This window comes from Cyprinodon tularosa, unplaced genomic scaffold (genome assembly GCF_016077235.1).
Source record: "Cyprinodon tularosa strain WSP-4 unplaced genomic scaffold, ASM1607723v1 ctg30, whole genome shotgun sequence".
Classification (NCBI taxonomy): Eukaryota; Metazoa; Chordata; class Actinopteri; order Cyprinodontiformes; family Cyprinodontidae; genus Cyprinodon; species Cyprinodon tularosa.
This window is the reverse complement of record NW_024039008.1, coordinates 4,554,679-4,574,326: the sequence shown is the minus strand read 5'-3', so window position 1 is coordinate 4,574,326 and position 19,648 is coordinate 4,554,679. Positions and strand designations below refer to the sequence as shown.

The 19,648-nt window shown below is 38.6% G+C and overlaps 1 protein-coding gene and 2 non-coding genes across 6 annotated transcripts; all 3 read right to left on the bottom strand.

The window, feature by feature from the left end:
- Positions 1–6,608: 6,608 nt before the first annotated feature.
- Positions 6,609–13,047, bottom strand: ncl (nucleolin). 4 transcript variants are annotated; one of them, XM_038291714.1, is made up of 17 exons: positions 12,889–13,047; positions 11,895–11,990; positions 11,704–11,812; positions 11,305–11,450; positions 10,692–10,892; positions 10,535–10,577; positions 10,202–10,339; positions 9,985–10,065; positions 9,764–9,887; positions 9,432–9,568; positions 9,222–9,348; positions 8,981–9,117; positions 8,721–8,850; positions 8,315–8,457; positions 7,998–8,124; positions 7,479–7,738; positions 6,609–7,382 (listed from the first exon to the last, which is right to left on the bottom strand). In XM_038291714.1, the coding sequence occupies exons 1-17, from the start codon at positions 12,904–12,906 to the stop codon at positions 7,318–7,320; spliced, it is 2,082 nt and encodes a 693-aa protein (XP_038147642.1). In that variant the 5' UTR covers positions 12,907–13,047; the 3' UTR covers positions 6,609–7,317. The 4 variants fall into 4 exon arrangements, with proteins under 4 accessions (XP_038147642.1, XP_038147641.1, XP_038147645.1 ...); XM_038291713.1 differs by having other exon boundaries at positions 10,535–10,891; positions 11,307–11,450; XM_038291717.1 differs by lacking the exons at positions 10,535–10,577; positions 10,692–10,892 and having other exon boundaries at positions 11,307–11,450.
- LOC119787772 lies at positions 8,540–8,674 on the bottom strand. Its single transcript, XR_005281364.1, has one exon. It is a non-coding gene; the product is annotated as a small nucleolar RNA SNORA75 (small nucleolar RNA).
- LOC119787773 lies at positions 10,967–11,102 on the bottom strand. Its single transcript, XR_005281365.1, has one exon. It is a non-coding gene; the product is annotated as a small nucleolar RNA SNORA57 (small nucleolar RNA).
- Positions 13,048–19,648: the final 6,601 nt, after the last annotated feature.

Genomic DNA, 19,648 nt, shown 5'->3' with positions numbered 1-19,648 from the left:
TGCCCAATAAAGTGAGTTCCTACTGTTTATTGTGTCTATTTTTAGTCAGGTGAGTATTTTATTCAAATCATTAGTAGTATGATTTGAATTTGGGTAAAAGACATGTTTGTTCACTTTGTTATAGAGACCGGATAATAGAAAAGTTTTGGACTAAAGTCAGCATCATGTTCCAAAATTACACAAGCCACAAAGGTTAGTTACTTTGTAAGAGAGCACCAACTTTTACTCACACACATTTAAATAAGCTCTGGGTTTGTGTTACTTCTTTGATAGACATGATGTAGTATAAAGGTATGACTCCAATATTTCCTCTCACATAAACCAAATATCTGCAGGTATGAAAAGTACTTTTATTGTTACTCATTTTTAACTATCTGTCCTTACTTTTTTTCAACAGCTTTTTGCTTTTGCGATACAAGTAGACATGATTAGAACAAATCTCATGAAACCGTAACTGTTTACTCTACTTTGCCCCTCTAATACTCCAAATCCTTTGGTAATATTTGTAAAACAACATCATACTGTTTGATTATTGGGCTGGGAAATAATTGAATGCAAAAAGGCTAAATGAAAGAGACAGTCAAACGTGTACAAATCATCATAAAGATGCTAGATCTTGTGGTGTAAACTTTTTTTTTTTTAGTAATGTGAAATCTTTCCCACAATTCCACTTTAAAAGCTCAAAAATATGTTAAAGGTAAAGTTTAAAGAAATAAAAAAAAGCTTTCTTTGATACCTAAAATATCAAATGAATAAACAGTGCCAAGACCATCATGCCTGTTAAACATACAAATATTTTATGCTTCTATTGGGTTAGTTTTCTTTAGGTGATGCTTAGGTATTTTTAAAGGTGGATGCAGATATGTGCAGCTAAAAAAACAAAAAAAAAAACATAAGCTTTCAGTTATTCTAAAAGGTAAGATTGATGAAGGAATTTATTTGTTAAATCTCACGATGAGTCTGACCTCATGAGAGAAAGATAAAAGTTTAGGAATTACTTAGTATCTATAAAAACTAAATCTGATTCAAAATCAAATAGGGCACCAAAATGGGTCATGAACATGAGTTATCCTCACAACCTTATTGTTTTTTCAAGCAGTGGGCAAACACAGATCACACAAGACTGGCCTCTGAGATTAAATCTAAATCTGCTCTGAAGAATTTGTTTCACAATGTTCACAGGGGCCGTTGCACCATTTATTGGTTTTTACTGCTACAGATTTATCTTCCTCAAACAACGGCACAGGAAATATGCCACAATATATCTGGATGAATTTCAAATGATTCATCATGGTCTTGTTCTTTTGACAACACGGCACTGACCTTTTTAACAGAGTTGCGTAAATTCAACAATATGTTGAAATCATAAAACCTACTGTAGCTTAGTTGTCAGGGAATATGGAGACCTCACTAGGAGAGGAGAGGATTCAGCACCCATGGCCAGAAAGTTGAGTAACAAAAAAATAGGAGAAACAGTTTTTTACAACATTAGCAATCAGTCTGTGGTCAGTTACGCAAACAAAAGGTGGATTTCTAGTTCACAGATCTGACTAAGAGGTTAATTGACCTAACCAGAGTTCCTGACAGGGAGAAACATATCAATGTGTGCCATACCCTTTCCATGGCCCAGCTGATTGCATCTAGTCATTGACTTTGCAGAATTCACTCGTCCTTGATGACAACTTGCATGATAACTTGCAGTGCCAGTGAGTTTTCAGCAATCCTTCAAGCAAGCCAAAGAGAAGAAGTCTTTTTAAATGAGAAGAAACTTACAGCAGAACCAGGTTCAGTGTGAGCGATATTCTGCCATCACTGACTGTGGGTTTGAGAAAACAGAAGCAGACCCACAAAGGGAACCAAGAAGCTCTGAAATAGGAGTACTTTTTATGTGAAATAAACCTGTTTTATGACAAGATGATTCCATATATGACCACCCCCTTATTTGTTTACTTCCCTGTTTTTTCGGAACAAACGGCGCAAGATGCTGTAATGTTTCTATGATACTATGCAGAAAAATTGGCTAAACAAAAAACGAAACAGAGCCAATAACTGAAAAAAAAGTTCTACCAATGTGCCTCAAATGTTTGCCAAAGGTCTGCCTCTTGTAGAAAAGTATGAAAAAAAGGCAATACAACATTTATATATATAAAAATTACATATTTATATAAATATATATATAAATTATATATATATATATACGCATTGTGGTTTTCTAAGTTGGAAAAAATATTTGTAATAAACAGCAATTCAAGATGAGAGCAGCCTATTTTGGTCATTATGCAAATTGGTTGTATAAAATACAAAAAAAAACCCGGAAAATTGAAGTACTAAAAAATAAAAAAACTCACCGCATAATGGTAACAAAACAAACTGGTTATGAATTTCTTAAAGCTTAAGTGGTATTAACAAAACTGATGGAACTGACTCATCAAGTGGTGGTGAAAATTTCTCACATTAGTGAGGATGTTTGCTCAGGCAAGTACACAGCCAGCATCCAGACCAGCGTAGTTAGCCATTAGAAGAAGCCTTTAATGTCATCCAGGTCAGAGTCAGTTAGATGAGGATGCAAACTTTCACACTAAACCTCTACTTTCTTTAAAAAGCCTTGTCATAGAGCAAGGCTCCTGGCAAGGCTTTGTGTAGAAATTTTATTGTTTATTCTGGAGCTTAATGATTTCTACAAACACTCTGATAGAAAAAATAGAGAAAGCCGTAGGCTCTCTAATGACTTAAACTAAATAAAAATCATAGACCTTCATCTCTTTCTGCATGATTCACAAATGTAGCACCATCACAACAAAAATAGTAAATACAGCACTCAGTCACAAACATGAGTTACTTTAACTGCATTATTTTCCATCTGTAACACTGCCTTGGAAAATTGATTGAACTACCTTTTCCCTTATTTTCATCCTATAATGAAAATCTTAATGTATGTTATTATAAGTAATAGATCAACACATGTTAAATGAAAGTAATACTGTTTTCAACTTTATGTTTAACACTAAAACCTTAAAAAGATGGTGTTCAGTGTTTACTGCCTTTAATCCAGTCACTTAAAAGTTACCTAATTAGTCAAACCAAGGGTGACTTAATCATAGCATATATGAAACTCTGTTTATACCAAGATTAAACAGGACCTCAAAGAATTGTTCCAAAACATTAGTGAACAAACAGAGTAATGAAGTTCGAGGAACATGACAGGTAAGGGAAACAGAGACATGTTACTTCCTGAAATTTGCAGGTTAATAAAAAAAAAAAAGCAGCACCTAGGGGCCTTGTGCTATTCTGGAGGAGCTACAGAGAACTGCGACTTAGGTGTAAAAATTTATTTTCATCACACACATCAGTACTCTACAAATCTGGCCTGTGTGTATATGAATAAATCCACTGTTGTAAAAAGTAATTACAAACCCCAATTGGAGTTTGTCATGATTCAGGAAGGGGACACATCAAACATGCAGAAAAAATTTATCCAGTTGGATGGCAGGACAACTGAACAGAATGCTGGAAAACATGCTAGAGGTGGAATCATGCTTAGGGACTATTTTCTTCAGCAGGGGGCTAAAAGCTTAACAGGTTTGATGAAAACTTGCATGGAGCTTAATACAGTTAGACAGTAAAAACCAGATGAGGATGAATATAAGACACTTTGACAGAGGTTCACCCTCCTGTAGGAGTATGACATGACAAAATGGGAATAAGGGCAAGGAAATGCCTATTTTTGCAAGGCATTTATATCATGCCTCTACAGATACAACACAAGCATTATGATTTGGATAAAACAAAGAAAACAATATTTTTTCTTAAAGAGTTGGGCTGGTATCAGCCTTACTAGGTGACACAGAAAAGAGAGGAAAGATTTCTGACACACATTGCCAAACAGAAGAGATGCCATGAGCTTCGTCAGTTTTTTAGTAGGGGGCAGTGGCAACAGACCTCTGAATGGAGTGATTACTTAGTTCTATTATCAGTGCCTTTGCCCAGGCAACTTTAACAACAAAGATGCCCGTTCCGCTCCAACAGCCAATCAAATGACTGCTCTGCAGTTTGTCACTGACAAGAAGGACCTGCCAAGATCTCTGCCAAATCACAGGGTCACAGCTGATTATGTTGTTATCCTCTTCTCACAGGAATATGGAGAACCAACTCTTCCATATTTAAAAATAAATACAGAAATAAAGACTCAATAAATATATAAGCATACAATTAATTGCCAACAAAAACACAATCAACAAATAAATGTAAGTAAATTATACAGTGAGACATAAATGTATATAACTCTTAATTAGCTTCTTTATTTATTTGCCTTTGTAATATTTACCTTATTTATTTTTTTGTCCTTTATATATATATTTTTTTTTCATTTCTGCCTTCCCTTTTAACATTTCTGCCTGCCCTCTTTACATAACAGGAACACTAAGGTTAAATAAATAAATTGAACTCACATTGGAGAAATTTATCTCTGCATTTAACCCTTCCCCTTAGGGAGCAGTGGGCTGCCATTGTGAGACGCCCGGGGAGCAGTGTGGGGTTAAGGAACTCCCAATCTCAGGATTCAAAGCTCTATGCCCTAACCGCCAGGCCACCATTCCCCTAAGGTTACATCGCAGACTTGTTCCTCAAAAAATTTAAGTTATTATCTCTGTAGACAAATATGGTTTGATCAGCACCGGGATGATGGCATATGGTACAATGGTTAACAAATCAATCATTCAAATCTTGGCCAAAAACAAAATGAAATATTGAGTAGGCTGATGAAAGAGGATGCAAACCTGAAACACTGAACCTTAACTCTAAAAATAATCAGTGGTGTCTAAAGTACACACATTTGTTACTTTTTTAATTCCAATATCTATACTTCTACTTAAAAGTAGAAGTATAGATATTGGAATTAAAAAAATTTTATGGTAAAATTTCAAGTATCAACTTGATCTCTTGACCTCAAGTAAAAGTGAAATGTGTGTAAAAGTATGTGAAGTATGTGCTCCGAAAACTACTTAAAGCTACAGTGTGTAACTTTTAGCGACATCTAGCGGTCAGACTGCACAGTGCAGCAACATGAACATCTCCCACCCATCGCTTCTCCCCCCCAACAATACGGCGAGCGTTACGGGACAATACGGCGAGCGTCTTCCACGACGTCCGCATCATAGATATCCATAATAAATAATATAATTTTTTTAAATGTAAGGAATAGAAAGTACAGATACTTGTGTGAAAATGTAATGAGCAGAAGTCAATCGTAGTAAGAAAAATAGGTAATGGATTAAAGTACTTAAGTACAGTAACAAATTTTGTACTTCAACATTTTGTCACTGGCAACTTTATGCAGAAGTATAGTTTATCCTGGAACTTCAATGGGAGCAAATTCTCTGCAAGAAGCACAGGAAACCATGAGACCTCCAGTAGCTTGAGGTTATCTCTCTCCACTTGGGACCACATTGTCTATATTGGTCAAATCCCAAGGGAATGCAAAAATATTTTCTGCTTATGCTTTTAAATTCCCAATAACTAGTTTATACAAACATTACATTCTGTAACACACATCGTTTTGCTAAAAATTTATGTTCACTGTGTAGTAGATAAGCTTTTTTAAAGTATACTGACAAACCGTACTTGTTACTAAGCTTAGCCCACCACCTAAAGAACCTGCAAGCAAAGCTGTTAGCACTTAGAGACTTTAGTTTGTTCTACAGAGATCTATTCAGAGCTCAAAGGGATGAAGCAGGTGAAAAAGATGGGCCTTTATCTATGTTCCTAATGACTGCTGCTATGGCGCCATCTCCTGGTTAGAATTTTCCCATCTTCTAGCTGGAGAAACCCTTATAAATGTAGTTTTCATAAAACCTACACCTCAATCTAAATTCCCAGATGGAAATTTTGCAGCGTTAATACTTCACAGAAAAGCAAAATAAAGCATTGGAACCGAAAAAAATAACGGCAGGATCCTTCAGAATTGATATGAAAATAGAAAAATCTATTGATTTCACTTTACAGAACCTCTCAAGATCCCATAACTGTAGAAGCAGGGATGTTAAATGACACACCGCCATCCAACACTATCCAAAAACATGAATCCTCTGACCCAAACCTTTCAGATTCAGAAATTTCAGCTGGTCCCTCCTTCAGCAGCTGTTAAACTTGGCCAACTTAAACTGTCCCAACTACCAGGAATTGAATCAACCATAAAAATGAGTTCATACATCCAAAGACCCAAGTTTATAAAAAAAAAAACCTCAGCTCTTGGTGGCCATTAAGATTTTTTTTTTTTTATATATAAGGAACTTAAGGTAATTTAAATACAGTCAAGCTATAACATGGCTAGAAAACAAGACTTTAAAACAAAGGAAATATGAAACGGTATGATGAGCCAGGATGAATGAATGACAGCTCTAAGAAATAAAAGGGCAAGGAGAGGAAAATGACTTTTGGTAAGCTTCAAGTAAGCGTGTATTCTAGTGGGGTCTGGCCAGATTAGAGTTTTTAAGAGCCAAAAAAAAAAAAAATAAAAATAAAAAACGTATCCAGTCCTATAAAATACTCAAGTCAAATTCCCCACTGAATCAGAGTCTAGGAACATCAATCACTTGGCTTTCAAGGTCTTATTTTAAAAACATGTTTACTTTCTTTAATTTCTGTAAACAACCCATTTAACGATTGAACAGCTCAAGCCAGACAGTTATTTTCACACAATAAAAAAAAAAAAAGTTAGGCCCTGAAAGGTTTATTTTTATCAAGTGAAAATCTTAAGATGGGGAAACAGAATTAGGTCAGACAACGCTTAGAAACAGCGGCAGAGCATCCACAGACCCTGCTCAGCGACTAATCCCCATCTATTAACCGGGACATGAACCATGAAAACATGAATAATTTCATATTTAAATTCAACTAAAGAAAACTTAAAACAAAATAAAAATGGATACAGGTGTAAATTCTTTTTTTTTTTTTTACAAAAAAGGTAAAATGAAAACATACTAACTGTTTAAATTTACACAATATATCTCACAAAACGAGCTTTTTAACATAAGCCCGCTTCTGAGATATTCCATTTTACTCCTTCTGAAAACCCTTAGGAGGAAAGGGGTGCAGGTCTGCATTTGGGACTTTCAGTTCTCACATGTAGCACATATGCTGAAAAGGTCTGTAGTACCATTCTGGCACAGGAGGGCATAGCAGGTGAGGGAGGTTGAGATAAAAGGGCTTAAAATGCCCCATTCTAGTTAAATATCACTGACGATTTCTGGAATGTCCAAAGGCTCTGAAAACTGATGAAGCCAGAGTCCATTGCAAAACAAAAAAATTTAAGCCCCGCATCTAGTCATCAAACTTGATTTTCTTCCCCTGGGGCTTGCCTCCAAATCCACCGCTGCCTCTTCCACCTACAATTAAACAAGCGCCAACATGTTAGCGATGAGCAGTTAACCAAAACACCAAACAAAGAACTTATGGAGATCATCCTGAAGTGCTCCAATTACCTCCAAAACCACCACGGAAGCCTCCGCGTCCACCCCTTCCTCCTCCTCCTCTGCCTCCACCGCGTCCGCCAAACCCACCACGGCCTCCGCGGAAACCTCCACGTCCTCCGCCGCCGCCACCTCTACCTCCTCTGAAGCCTCCTTCACCCCTTGGCTTGGCGTAGTCCAGGGTCACTTTGCTGCCATCGATTTCACCGTCGTCCATGGCTTCCTTTGCCGCCTTGCAATCGTCTTCATTATGAAAGTCCACGAAACCAAAACTGTAGAGAGAAAGCTAAAGTTAACACTTGTGCTTTGGAGGCATCTTTAAAAATCCAGCTAACATCAATCCATAACTACAAGTTGAGGTCTACATTGAGAAACTCCTGTCTCACATCAGACATGGACAGCTTCCACCTAGAAAGCCATCTGTTTAAATATGAGTGTACTCTACTTCCTGTGTGAATCGTCACACTGCCACAGCTAGACAGATGGCTGATCACCAGAAGCATCAAAATTTCGGCTATAAAGAAAACTAACCCCTTTGATGAACCGGTGTCTCTGTCTGTAACTATTCTGGCTGCCACGGCCGATTCAAAGGAATCCTTCAGAGTCTGATCCGTTGTGTCCTCAGAAAGACCCTTGACAAAAAGAGTTTTTGTTGGACCTGGTAGAAGAGGAGAAAAACAAGGTGTTAAATTCAATCTAGACAAAAACTGAGTGAAGTAAGTGAAAGCAAATGACCGGATCAGGACTTGACTATCTTAGAATCTTCACAAAGTCTCAGGAGATCAAGTTTTCATCATATCTGGTAGAGAAAAATGGTAGAAGACTCCGTTTCAGTGGTGAATACATACCAGAGTTTCCTCTGCCTCCATCTCTTCCACCGCTGTTCTGACTGAACTCCAGGCGGACTGAACGACCTTCTATTTCTGTGTGGTTCAGGTTTTCCAACGCGTCCTTGGCATCATCCGCACTCTCAAATTCTACAAAAGCAAAGCTAAAAAAAACAGGATAGCGTTAGGGTAAACCGCTCTGCCGAAAAATAAAAAGACAACATGGTGGTGTTGACTGAAATTCTGATGTGTAGCACAGCAGACTATAGTAGTGCCCATATGAAAGACGGGCAAAATCCATTCATACTGTGCACTGACTATGCTTCTCGTGCGAATCCATGTATAATCATAGATTAGATTAACAGGAGCTCATGAGAAGGTTAACAGCTCTTTTTTTTAACATGAAGCTCCAGTCACAAATATTTACCCTTTAGGTCTTCCATCTCGTTGGGGAATCCTTATAGAGACGGATTTCTCAAAAACGGATTGCAGCACTTCCTCAGTGGCACTGAAGGAAAGGTTATTGACCACTAATGTTTTGCTGGGAGCTCCTGAAGCTGCAAAACACCAAGGCAGTGGTAAGACCAACATGCTTAAGGAAAGTGTTCCAGATGGCTTTTTAAATTCATCATCATCAAGTTGCACCAAATAAAGTGAACGGAATTCTAGTAATTGTTAAATGCTTACAAGACATCCTTGCTCCTTTCTGGCTCTTGTCGCCGACATAGTCGACCATTATGGACCTCCCCTGGAGATCAGCACCCTGGGCCTCTTCCAGCATCTTTTCTGCTTCAGCCTCAGTCTTAAACTCGATATAGGCAATTCTGTGAACGAAAAAATTTTTAAAGCACCAGTCACTCAAACCGTTTTGACTAAAACAATATAGATGAATCAAGTAGCATCAAGGCCATGGTGATAAGACACTCACCCCCTGCTTGAGCCGCCCTGGCCTTGAGGTAACCTGATGTCAACTGCACTTTCAAAAAACTCTCTCAGCTCATCAGTTGTTACAGAGTAAGGAAGGTTTTTCACAAACAGTGTGCGGGCATCCCTCTCTGAGAAAACATGTTTAAAATTTGGATTAGAAACAAATCATACCACTAAATAATAGATAGAAAGTAATAGATCATGCGATTACCTTTCTTTCCCTCCTGAGAGGTTTCTTTGCTACGGGCCTTATCCAGTTTCACCTCCTGACCCATCACTTTCTTGCCGTTGAGCTCAAGCGCTTTGTTGAGATCTTCCTCACTTGCGCAGTCGACATAGCCGAATTTCCTATCAAGGTAAAATATGCATTATTGCCTACTGAATAAAAAAAAAAAACAAGTACGTACAGAGCGGTAAACCTAAACAAAAGTGTACATTTAGGATGAGAGTTTAAAAAGTTAACCAAACTAAGTTAATATCAGAGCATCAAACCAGACAAAAAAAAGGCGCTCAATAGAACAAAAGAAACTCAAATTTACTTACTTTGATGACCCAAGCCGAACATCAGTGACCTCGACATTGTTTTTTGTGAAGAATTTCCTTAGCCCATCCTTGATCTCTTCAAAATCTTTGTCACTGTTTAAGTTTCCAACAAATAAACTGAATCCTAGAAAAAAAAAAAAAAAAAGAATTTGCTATAAATGTATTAAATGGGAAAAAGATGGCCATTAAAAAAATGTCTTTAAAAAAAAATTTTTTTTTACCTTCATCTGACTTTGCTTTCTTGGCAGGCTGCGCCTCCTTTTTGCCTTCTGCTTTTCTCTTTGCAGGTTTTACTGGAGCTTCTGTTTGGGTCAAAAAAAATAATAATTAAACATCAAAACCAGTAAACAGATAATTTACTTTGTGGACAAACCCAGAGCACATCAAAGCCCATACAAGAAGAGACTTGCATAATCGTGGAATGTTTCATAATCTTACCCTCTTCATCATCCTCCTCGTCCTCATCTTCCTCATCGTCATCCTCCTCTTCTGACTCCTCCTTTGCCTTGACCATTCCGGCTTTCTTTGCCTTTGCGGCCTTAGGAGCTGGAGTGGTGTCCATCTCTTCTTCGGAGTCTGTAATGGACAACATTTAAGTAGTCAGTATCTTTTCACAGAGCATAACAACAAGACCAAACGTGACCCTCTCACATCAGATATATAAAAGGTTGACATCATACAGTATCAGTATTAAGTCCCTTTTGATCATCATAAACTACTCATTTAAAATGCATTAACTCTAAAGGCATACGCAAGTAGCCCTGGTCTTACCATCTTCGTCATCATCGTCTTCCTCAGAGGACTCTTCAGCAGGCTGTGCTTTAGCCGCTGCCTTTGCCGATGGTTTAGCTGATGGAGTCTTCTTCGCTGGTGGAGCCTCTTGCTCTGAATCATCGTCGTCATCATCATCCTCCTCCTCTTCAGCAGCAGCAGCCTTGGCTGCAGGCTTGGCAGCCGCCTTGGCAGGAGTCGCCTTCTTAGGGGGTGGAGCCTCTTCTTCAGAATCATCCTCATCAGAAGACTCTTCTGCAGGTTTGGCCTTTACTGGGGGCTTTGCAGGACCCTTGGTGGGCTTTGTTGGCTTTTTGGCACCCTTCTTGGGAGGCGGGGCTTCTTCTTCTGACTCATCTGCCAAGGAAAGAATCTCATCTTTAATGACAATGTTAGAAATTCAAAGCGAAGATAAAAAGATGCAAATGCATGTGGTGTTGCAGCGATTGAGGATAGAACCGGCAGACATTAAACACACCGGCACCGAAGACATAGCGCTGCATTTGCTTTCCCTCCGTACATTACACACATGAGGATGGGCAACCCCGTGCATGCCAAGAAATGGAGGTTTAGACAACAGTTTTTTTAAGAATGCATTTCCCAAATTATGGACTACTTCAACACACCAGACTCAACAAAAATCAGGGGGATTTCACTACACGACGGTAAATAATTCAGCCACTTGACTCGGGTGTTGAAGCAGATGTATTAAGTGTGGCATCCTAGACCTCAAGGGCTGGAAATTTTCCTTTTCTACTCTGGTACCACCTACCATCATCATCTTCTTCTTCTGATGACTCCTCTGCCTTTGCAGGGGTTGCCTTAGCTGGCTTTGAGTTAGGTGTTTTAGCTTTTGCAGGTGTGGATTTTGCAGGTTTCTTCTTAGGGGGAGGAGCCTCTTCCTCAGATGACTCTTCTGTCAAACCACAGGATGGTTTCAGATGATGTGTTGAAGATCTTACAGTAACAACATGTGGTTTCTTGGTACAACTACAGTGAACCATGTGAATGTATTTCAACTTAAAAAAACGAATGTACTGATGAGTTAGTAAATTCCAATGATTTAAATTCTAGTAATAAAGACCTCCAGTCAGAAAAAAAAAATAGATTCAAGCACACAAGACAAAGGACGTAAAAAGGTGACAACAAAAAATGTTTTTTATGCATACCTGAATCATCATCATCATCACTTTGTGCCTTTTTAGCATTGACGCCGTTCTTGGCAGCCGGTGCCTTCTTTGCTGGGGTCGCTTTCTTTGCAACCTTTGCTGGTGGCGTCTAATACAGAAAATACAAACACAATGAGCTCGAGTCGCTTAGACAATGAAAGAAAGTGGATTCAAATACTTAAGGAAAGTACCTCTTCCTCTTCACTGCTTTCTTCTTCACTAGAGTCCTCCTCTTCCTCTACCTGTTTAGGTGGAGGGGCTTTCTTCTGAGCCTGTTTATTTGCAGCCTAAGGGGAAATGAAAACAGTATATTGATTAACAGAGATCGTTGTAACTGCTGCAATGCATTTGTCATAATACAAAAAAAAAAAAAATATATAAAAAAATCCCATTCTATTCCGTGTAATGCAACGAATGCCTTTTACATTTTATATTTATTGCCAATACATTAACAATATGTTAGGTTAATCGTGCTGTTACACTGTTGTAAAGGCTCTTGGTTTTGGTTGCTTGCCTCGTGTGTCACTCACAGCGTGCATCCACCCACGTGGGGCTCATGAGGCAGGCAAGCTAGCATGTGGGCCACGATTAAACAAAATTAAACTAACGTGATTTGGCAAATTTAAAAGCAATAAATTAAAACACAACCAAATATCGCGCTCGCCATCTTTAGGATGGTGGGCAGAAGCTGAAGCAAATTTGCCAGCAGTCAGAACAAAACGTTGAAAACGTGACCCAAGCTAAAGCTACGGCTTAGGTTTAGGCTACAATAGCATATGCTACCTTTAAAAAGAAAAAAAATCGGTAAGTATACGTTTTAATCCGGGTTTTAACTACTCAAGTTAGAATTTTTGTAAAGTCTCCACTTGTGGCAGACTGAGGGAAGCATGTGAGCCATTTTGAAAAGTGGGCTACAGTTAGCGGGCCAAGCTAGGCCACAAACACGGACATATTCGACTTAAGATCAACGTGTTTAGCGAAAATAATCCACTACCATCGATTGTCAAGACCTAAAATAGCTATACACCCCTTCCAATTGTTACAGTATTTCTCCTAGAATACGTTTTTTTTCCTCTTTCAAATACGCAACAATTTTTGGCGTTATGGGCCTTATGCGTACACAGCATAATATAAAAGCGGGTGTTGGTACAGCAAAACAGGAAAAAAACAAAAAAATGTTCTTACCTTAGCTAACTTCACCATGGTGACTTGTGTTGTGTGTTTCAATGAAACACTGGAATCTGGATGTTTGAAGACGATAAACTGTTCGACTAGTACATGCACGTGGTTGAATCTGCTCAGGAGAAGACAAGACTGAAAAGGACGGCTGGAGCGCGGCGGCTTTTTCTCTCTTGCCCAGCGCGTTCACGTCAGCCCAGTCACATGACTGTTTCAACCAATCAGAAGCGGACGTCTTTGCATCGTGCCTGCGCCTTCAGTATGAAGTAGAATTTAAGCTGCTTCAGTAAGAAGTAAAGTCCTTTGGGAGCACGGTGCTGGCTCTCTTGGCCTTTGGCATGTGGATGGTCGTTTGGTGCATGGCGCGTGTTTTGAAGCTGCTTATGGAGAAATGTCTTGGGCCGTGAGTAGTGAGGAAACAGGAAGCGATTCTTGTGGGATGGAAGAGGGAAATAGTGACAATGAAGGTTGGAAAATAGCAACATCAAAAAATGAGAAAAAGCGGAAAAAACAGAGATCAGTTCAAGGGGAATCTAGTTCAGAACAATCCAGTGATGATCATTCCATACATTCCACAGCACAACAAAATGAATTCAAAGTCATATTCAAAGTCGTTAATCAGGCAGACTCTTTTACAAATTGGAATCCGGTTCACTTAACAAAAACCATCAATAAACTTGTCGGAGAAGTCAAAGGTGCCAGAATTCTGTACAGTGGAGACCTGCTAATTAACTGCAGAGACAGCGCCCAGCAAGGCAAAGCAATACGTATCAACAAAATTGACGGGATAAGAGTTCAGTGCAGCCTAATGGAGAACAAAAAGATCAGCAGGGGAGTCGGTTAAAAACAACAAGAAACGGAGAAAGATCTGACAGTTTATCTGTGCTAATTAAATTCGAAGAAGAGCAATTACCAAGCAAAGTATTCATCGGTTACATAAGCTATAATGTCAAAATCTACAATCCTCCACCATTGAGATGTTTCAAATGCCAAAAATTCGGTCACATTGCAGCAGTTTGTAAAGGGAAACAGAGGTGTGGAAGGTGTGCAGGAGAACATGAGTACGGAAAATGTGGAAAAGAAGCTAAAATAAAATGCTGTAATTGTGGTGGAGAACATACTGCTGCCTATCGCGGCTGTGAAGCAAGCAAAAGGTCTGAGGAAATTAAAAAAATGAAATTTGAGCTCGGAATAACCTACGCTGAAGCTGCAAAAAGGATCCCATCTCAGTCAGAAAAACCCAAACCTACAGTTCAACACACAGCAAATTCCAAACCTCTAGAGAAATCTCTAAAAATTGATGAAGACTCACTTATTGTTAAAAAGACAAATTTTGTTCTTTTCATGGTAGAAGTTATTAATTGTACTGCACAGACAACAAAAAAAACGGAAAAAATCAAAATAATAGTGAAGGCTGCAGAAAAATATCTGGACATTAAAGATTTGAACTGGGAGATGGTTGGAAGTATGATGGGAGGACCGATGGGACCATCAGAAACTGGCAGAGTTAAGATGACCTAGAGTAAATTAAAATTATATGGGCAAATGTGATTTAGTATTATGTTGGTTTAAGTTACACAGGTTTTTTTTTTTTTTTTTTTTTTTTTTTTTTTTTTTTTTTTTTTTTTTTTTTTTTGGGGGGGTGAATCGTTTCCTGTTTTCTTGCTTTACTCCATATCAGTTGGTGGCGGTAATGCACAATTCACAAGTCTGCCAACCGCCATAAAATCCCATAAGAAGAAGAAGAAGCGGACGTCTTTGCATCGTGCCTGCGCCTTCAGTATGAAGTAGAATTTAAGCTGCTTCAGTAAGAAGTAAAGTCCTTTGGGAGCACGGTGCTGGCTCTCTTGGCCTTTGGCATGTGGATGGTCGTTTGGTGCATGGCGCGTGTTTTGAAGCTGCTTATGGAGAAATGTCTTGGGCCGTGAGTAGTGAGGAAACAGGAAGCGATTCTTGTGGGATGGAAGAGGGAAATAGTGACAATGAAGGTTGGAAGATAGCAACATCAAAAAATGAGAAAAAGCGGAAAAAACAGAGATCAGTTCAAGGGGAATCTAGTTCAGAACAATCCAGTGATGATCATTCCATACATTCCACAGCACAACAAAATGAATTCAAAGTCATATTCAAAGTCGTTAATCAGGCAGACTCTTTTACAAATTGGAATCCGGTTCACTTAACAAAAACCATCAATAAACTTGTCGGAGAAGTCAGAGGTGCCAGAATTCTGTACAGTGGAGACCTGCTAATTAACTGCAGAGACAGCGCCCAGCAAGGCAAAGCAATACGGATCAACAAAATTGACGGGATAAGAGTTCAGTGCAGCCTAATGGAGAACAAAAAGATCAGCAGGGGAGTCATTGGAGGAGTTCCTCTAAAAATTTCTGAAAAAGAGATTCTGGAAAACATAAGCGGTGCAAAAGTAAAAGAAGTAAAACGGTTAAAAACAACAAGAAACGGAGAAAGATCTGACAGTTTATCAGTGCTAATTAAATTTGAGGAAGAGCAATTACCAAGCAAAGTATTCATCGGTTACATAAGCTATAATGTCAAAATCTACAATCCTCCACCATTGAGATGTTTCAAATGCCAAAAATTCGGTCACATTGCAGCAGTTTGTAAAGGGAAACAGAGGTGTGGAAGGTGTGCAGGAGAACATGAGTACGGAAAATGTGGAAAAGAAGCTAAAATAAAATGCTGTAATTGTGGTGGAGAACATACTGCTGCCTATCGCGGCTGTGAAGCAAGCAAAAGGTCTGAGGAAATTAAAAAAATGAAATTTGAGCTCGGAATAACCTACGCTGAAGCTGCAAAAAGGATCCCATCTCAGTCAGAAAAACCCAAACCTACAGTTCAACACACGGCAAATTCCAAACCTCTAGAGAATCAAAAAATTGATGAAGACTCACTTATTGTTAAAAAGACAAATTTTGTTCTTTTCATGGTAGAAGTAATTAATTGTACTGCACAGACAACAAAAAAAACGGAAAAAATCAAAATAATAGTGAAGGCTGCAGAAAAATATCTGGACATTAAAGATTTGAACTGGGAGATGGTTGGAAGTATGATGGGAGGACCGATGGGACCATCAGAAACTGGCAGAGTTAAGATGACCTAGAGTAAATTAAAAATTATATGGGCAAATGTGATTTAGTATTATGTTGGTTTAAGTTACACAGGTTTTTTTTTTTTTTTTTTTTTTTTTTTTTTTTTTTTTTTTTTTTTTTTTTTTTTTTTGGGGGGGGGGGGGGGTGAATCGTTTTCTGTTTTCTTGCTTTACTCCATATCAGTTGGTGGCGGTAATGCACAATTCACAAGTATGCCAACCGCCATAAAACCCCATAAGAAGAAGAAGAAGAAGTAAAGTCCTTTGCCCTAATCACAAGTATTGCTCTTATAAATACAAAAAACATCATGTTATGTTGTGATTCTATCAAAGGTGTTTAAATTCAGACGTTAACGCAACTGTTAGTAGTTTAACAAAGTCCAGTATGCAAAGCTCAGCTTTCATAAATCGCAGTTTTAACCATGCAGTTAAACCACATGGTGTTAATATGCTATGGACGCGTTCACACGTGGTGAACGCCTACTCTCAGGAAAACACTAAGCACATTGTTTAATTTTTCTCCTTTTTTTGTTATGATGCTATTTATTAGTCTATTAGATAATTGTAACCCATTTAAAAAGTTAAACATAGCATCAAAGGACTATAGGAGGAAATCACGTGCCTTTGTTACCAAGTTTGCCATGATTTTATTGTTTTCTGCATTTTATTTTATTGCTTTTATTTTATTATTCCCATACAAGGAAAGGGTCCGATCAAAAATACTGATAAGGAAATATGGTATAATTACAGGTCATTGAATTTTTTCAGTATTTTAAAAAAACAAATCAAATGCTATTATTAGTGTTCTTTACAAACTAAATCCTGGTTGCTATCTTAAGTGCGATACAGTCACACATCATGTGTTTTCAGACAGATTTGCAACACGTTATGATTTGGGAATGGCTGCAGATGTCGTCATGCGCCTTTGTGATGACATACAGCAAAAGAATCACAAGGTGTTTTTTGACAATTTCTTTTGCACCATTCCACTTATTCAGGCATTGAAAGAGCAAAGTATCTATGCCACTGGCACATGTAGAAGCAACAGGCTCCAGGGAGCACAGCTGAAGCTGAAAAGTGAAAAGAAACTCAAAGAAAAAGGAAGAGGATCTTGCTCTGTTGTCACTAACACTGAAAACATCACTGTTACACGCTGGCTGGATAGTTCAGTGATTCACATGGCCTCTTCCTGTTTTGGTCATTCCCCACCACATTTTGGCCAGAGATGGAGCAAGAAAGAAAAAAAGATGCTCAACATCCAGCAACCATTTTCTGTGGCCCTATACAATCAACATATGGGTGGTGTGGATCTCATGGATCGGTGTGTTGCAATGTATCCTCACAGACGCAAAAACAAACGCTGGTACATCCGAGTGTTCTTTCACTTCTTGGATGTGACCGTAGTGAATGCCTGGCACATCTACAGAATGTGTGGATTAGAAAAGAAGGACCTTCTGCATTTCAAGGCGCATGTAGCACGCGCACTAATAAATGCAGCTTCCACTCAGAGACAAAAACGAGGGAGACCCAGTGCCACCCCACCTCCACAAAAGCGTAGAGCAGTGTCCAAGCCCCCTCCTGAGATCAAGTTTGGTCCTGGAGACCATTGGCCCCAGCTTTCTAAAGCAAGAAATGCAAACAGATGCCATGACTCTGCCTGCATGCGAAAAACAAAGTATATCTGCATGCAGTGTCTTGTGGCTTTGTGCCCTGGTTGCTTTGCCAATTTCCATACAAGATAATCTTTTTGCACTGAAACTGTCATAATGTGCTGGAGGACATTTGAATGATAGAAAGGTTGTCATAGCAGGAGGCAGATGCGTAATTGGAGGCATGTTACATGTTATCGTTATCATTTAGCTGTTCTTTGCTTTGAAAATGTTTAAATTGATTTGTTTTACAGTTCTGTGATACATTTCACAATTTTGAAATATACATTAAAAAGTATGTTGATCAGACAATGTTTTTAGATGTATCTTGTGAACAATAGTTTTCTTTAAAACAAAACAAAACAAGGTTATATCAGTTGCACAAATGCGCATTGTCCACCCGAGTGGACATGTTACCAACTCCCTGAAGAAAGTATATTTTTTAAAAAAACTTGATGAAAATGTTTTTTTCATTCATAAAGAGTAATAAAAACACTTGGTAAAAAATCATAACATATACTATCATAATTCATGCATGAAAGGGTTAAACTTGTGCAAGAGCATGTGTAAGCCAAATTCTCTTCGTGCACGCTGTTTGCATCGCTCATACAAGCTTACTTTCCAAAAGAAGATTTGTCAGACAGTCAGATGTCAGACTCACATCTGGTTAGTGAAAATGAGAATGAGAAAGTAGGACAGCCTAAATATATCACCAGAATGATTGACAAATAGGAGGACCACTTATTTTGATGAATCACCAGGAAAAAGAACATCCTCCAACATAACTTTAATGTTAGATGACTTTTTTATAAAGTACCCAGGATCGCAAACGTTTTGGTTGATTAGACTTTGTTTTTATATTCCCCCCTGCAATTTTTTTTCTACTTATTGAAATGTATTTAAATACACATTAACATGAATTAAACACACTGTAGTAAACAGATAAATGGAGGCAGAAGATGTCTTTCAGTCATCAATGCACACATTCAGCGAAACACAGGAGCTCTTTCAAACAGGGCACCGATTCATTCACAACACCTGTCCCATCAACCAGGAATTAGAAATACCTTAGTAGACCCAGTGCAAAATTGCTTTCTTTATATTACTCTATATATAATAGACTATAGGAGCAGTTTGATATAACACAATTTCATACAATATATATAATTAGGGGGTCCCCGCTCCATCTCGCCATCACTTTGGGGTCCTTGTCCTGGAAAACGTTGAAGACCCTTGAATTAAAAGTAAAGTATTAGGCTACATTCACACTGCAGCTTGGACTGACCCGAATCAGATCATTTTTGCCCATATGCAACCTGTGTCTGCACTGCCAGGTCGCATTATTCCAACCTGTGAGTCATTATTTCTCGACAGACAAGAAGCTGAGTACAGAGAGCTAGTCAACCTGAATCCTGAATGTAAACAAACCAAGATACATCATTGTAGATTCCAGAAGAAACACGAAAAAGTCAAATGCTATTAACATTGTCGTGGAAATGATGGAGGAGTATAAATACCTTGGTGTTCACCTGGTCAACAAACTGAAGAAGCAACTGTGAAGCTGTCTACAAGAAGAGACAGAGCAGACTGTACTTCTTAAGGTTCTTAAGTGTTTGCAGCAATATGCTGCATATCTTCTGTCTGCTGTGGAGAGTGTGAGCTCTTCTGCCATTACCTGCGGGGGTGTGTGGATGTACCTGTGTAACCCTCAGAGGGAGGACCATTTTTCCAATTTCACCATCAATTCGAGGACCAGTTGTTGCAAAGTGAGGAAATTTTGCTGGTCCTCAAATGCTATTTTGCTAATGGTTAGGTTTAGGGCTAAGGTGTCAATTGGGTTAGGGTGAGGTATGCATTTGTAATGGTTAGGTTTAGGGTTAGGGCATAGAAAGAGTTGAAAATGACTGAAAAGCAATGGAAGTGAATTGGAGTCAACACATGGTCCTCACTACCTATAGCAGAACGAATATGTGTGTGTGTGGGTAGGTGTGTGTGTCTATCTGTCTGTCTG

Bases quoted from the DNA above. Each gene is read 5' to 3' on its own strand.
- ncl (XM_038291713.1), bottom strand. The intron at 10,340-10,534 runs GTAAGACCAGGG...TGTCCATTACAG, and splicing joins AGACGATGATGACGAAGATG to ACTCCGAAGAAGAGATGGAC. The intron at 9,569-9,763 runs GTAAGTAAATTT...TTACCTTGATAG, and splicing joins GTTCGGCTTGGGTCATCAAA to GAAATTCGGCTATGTCGACT.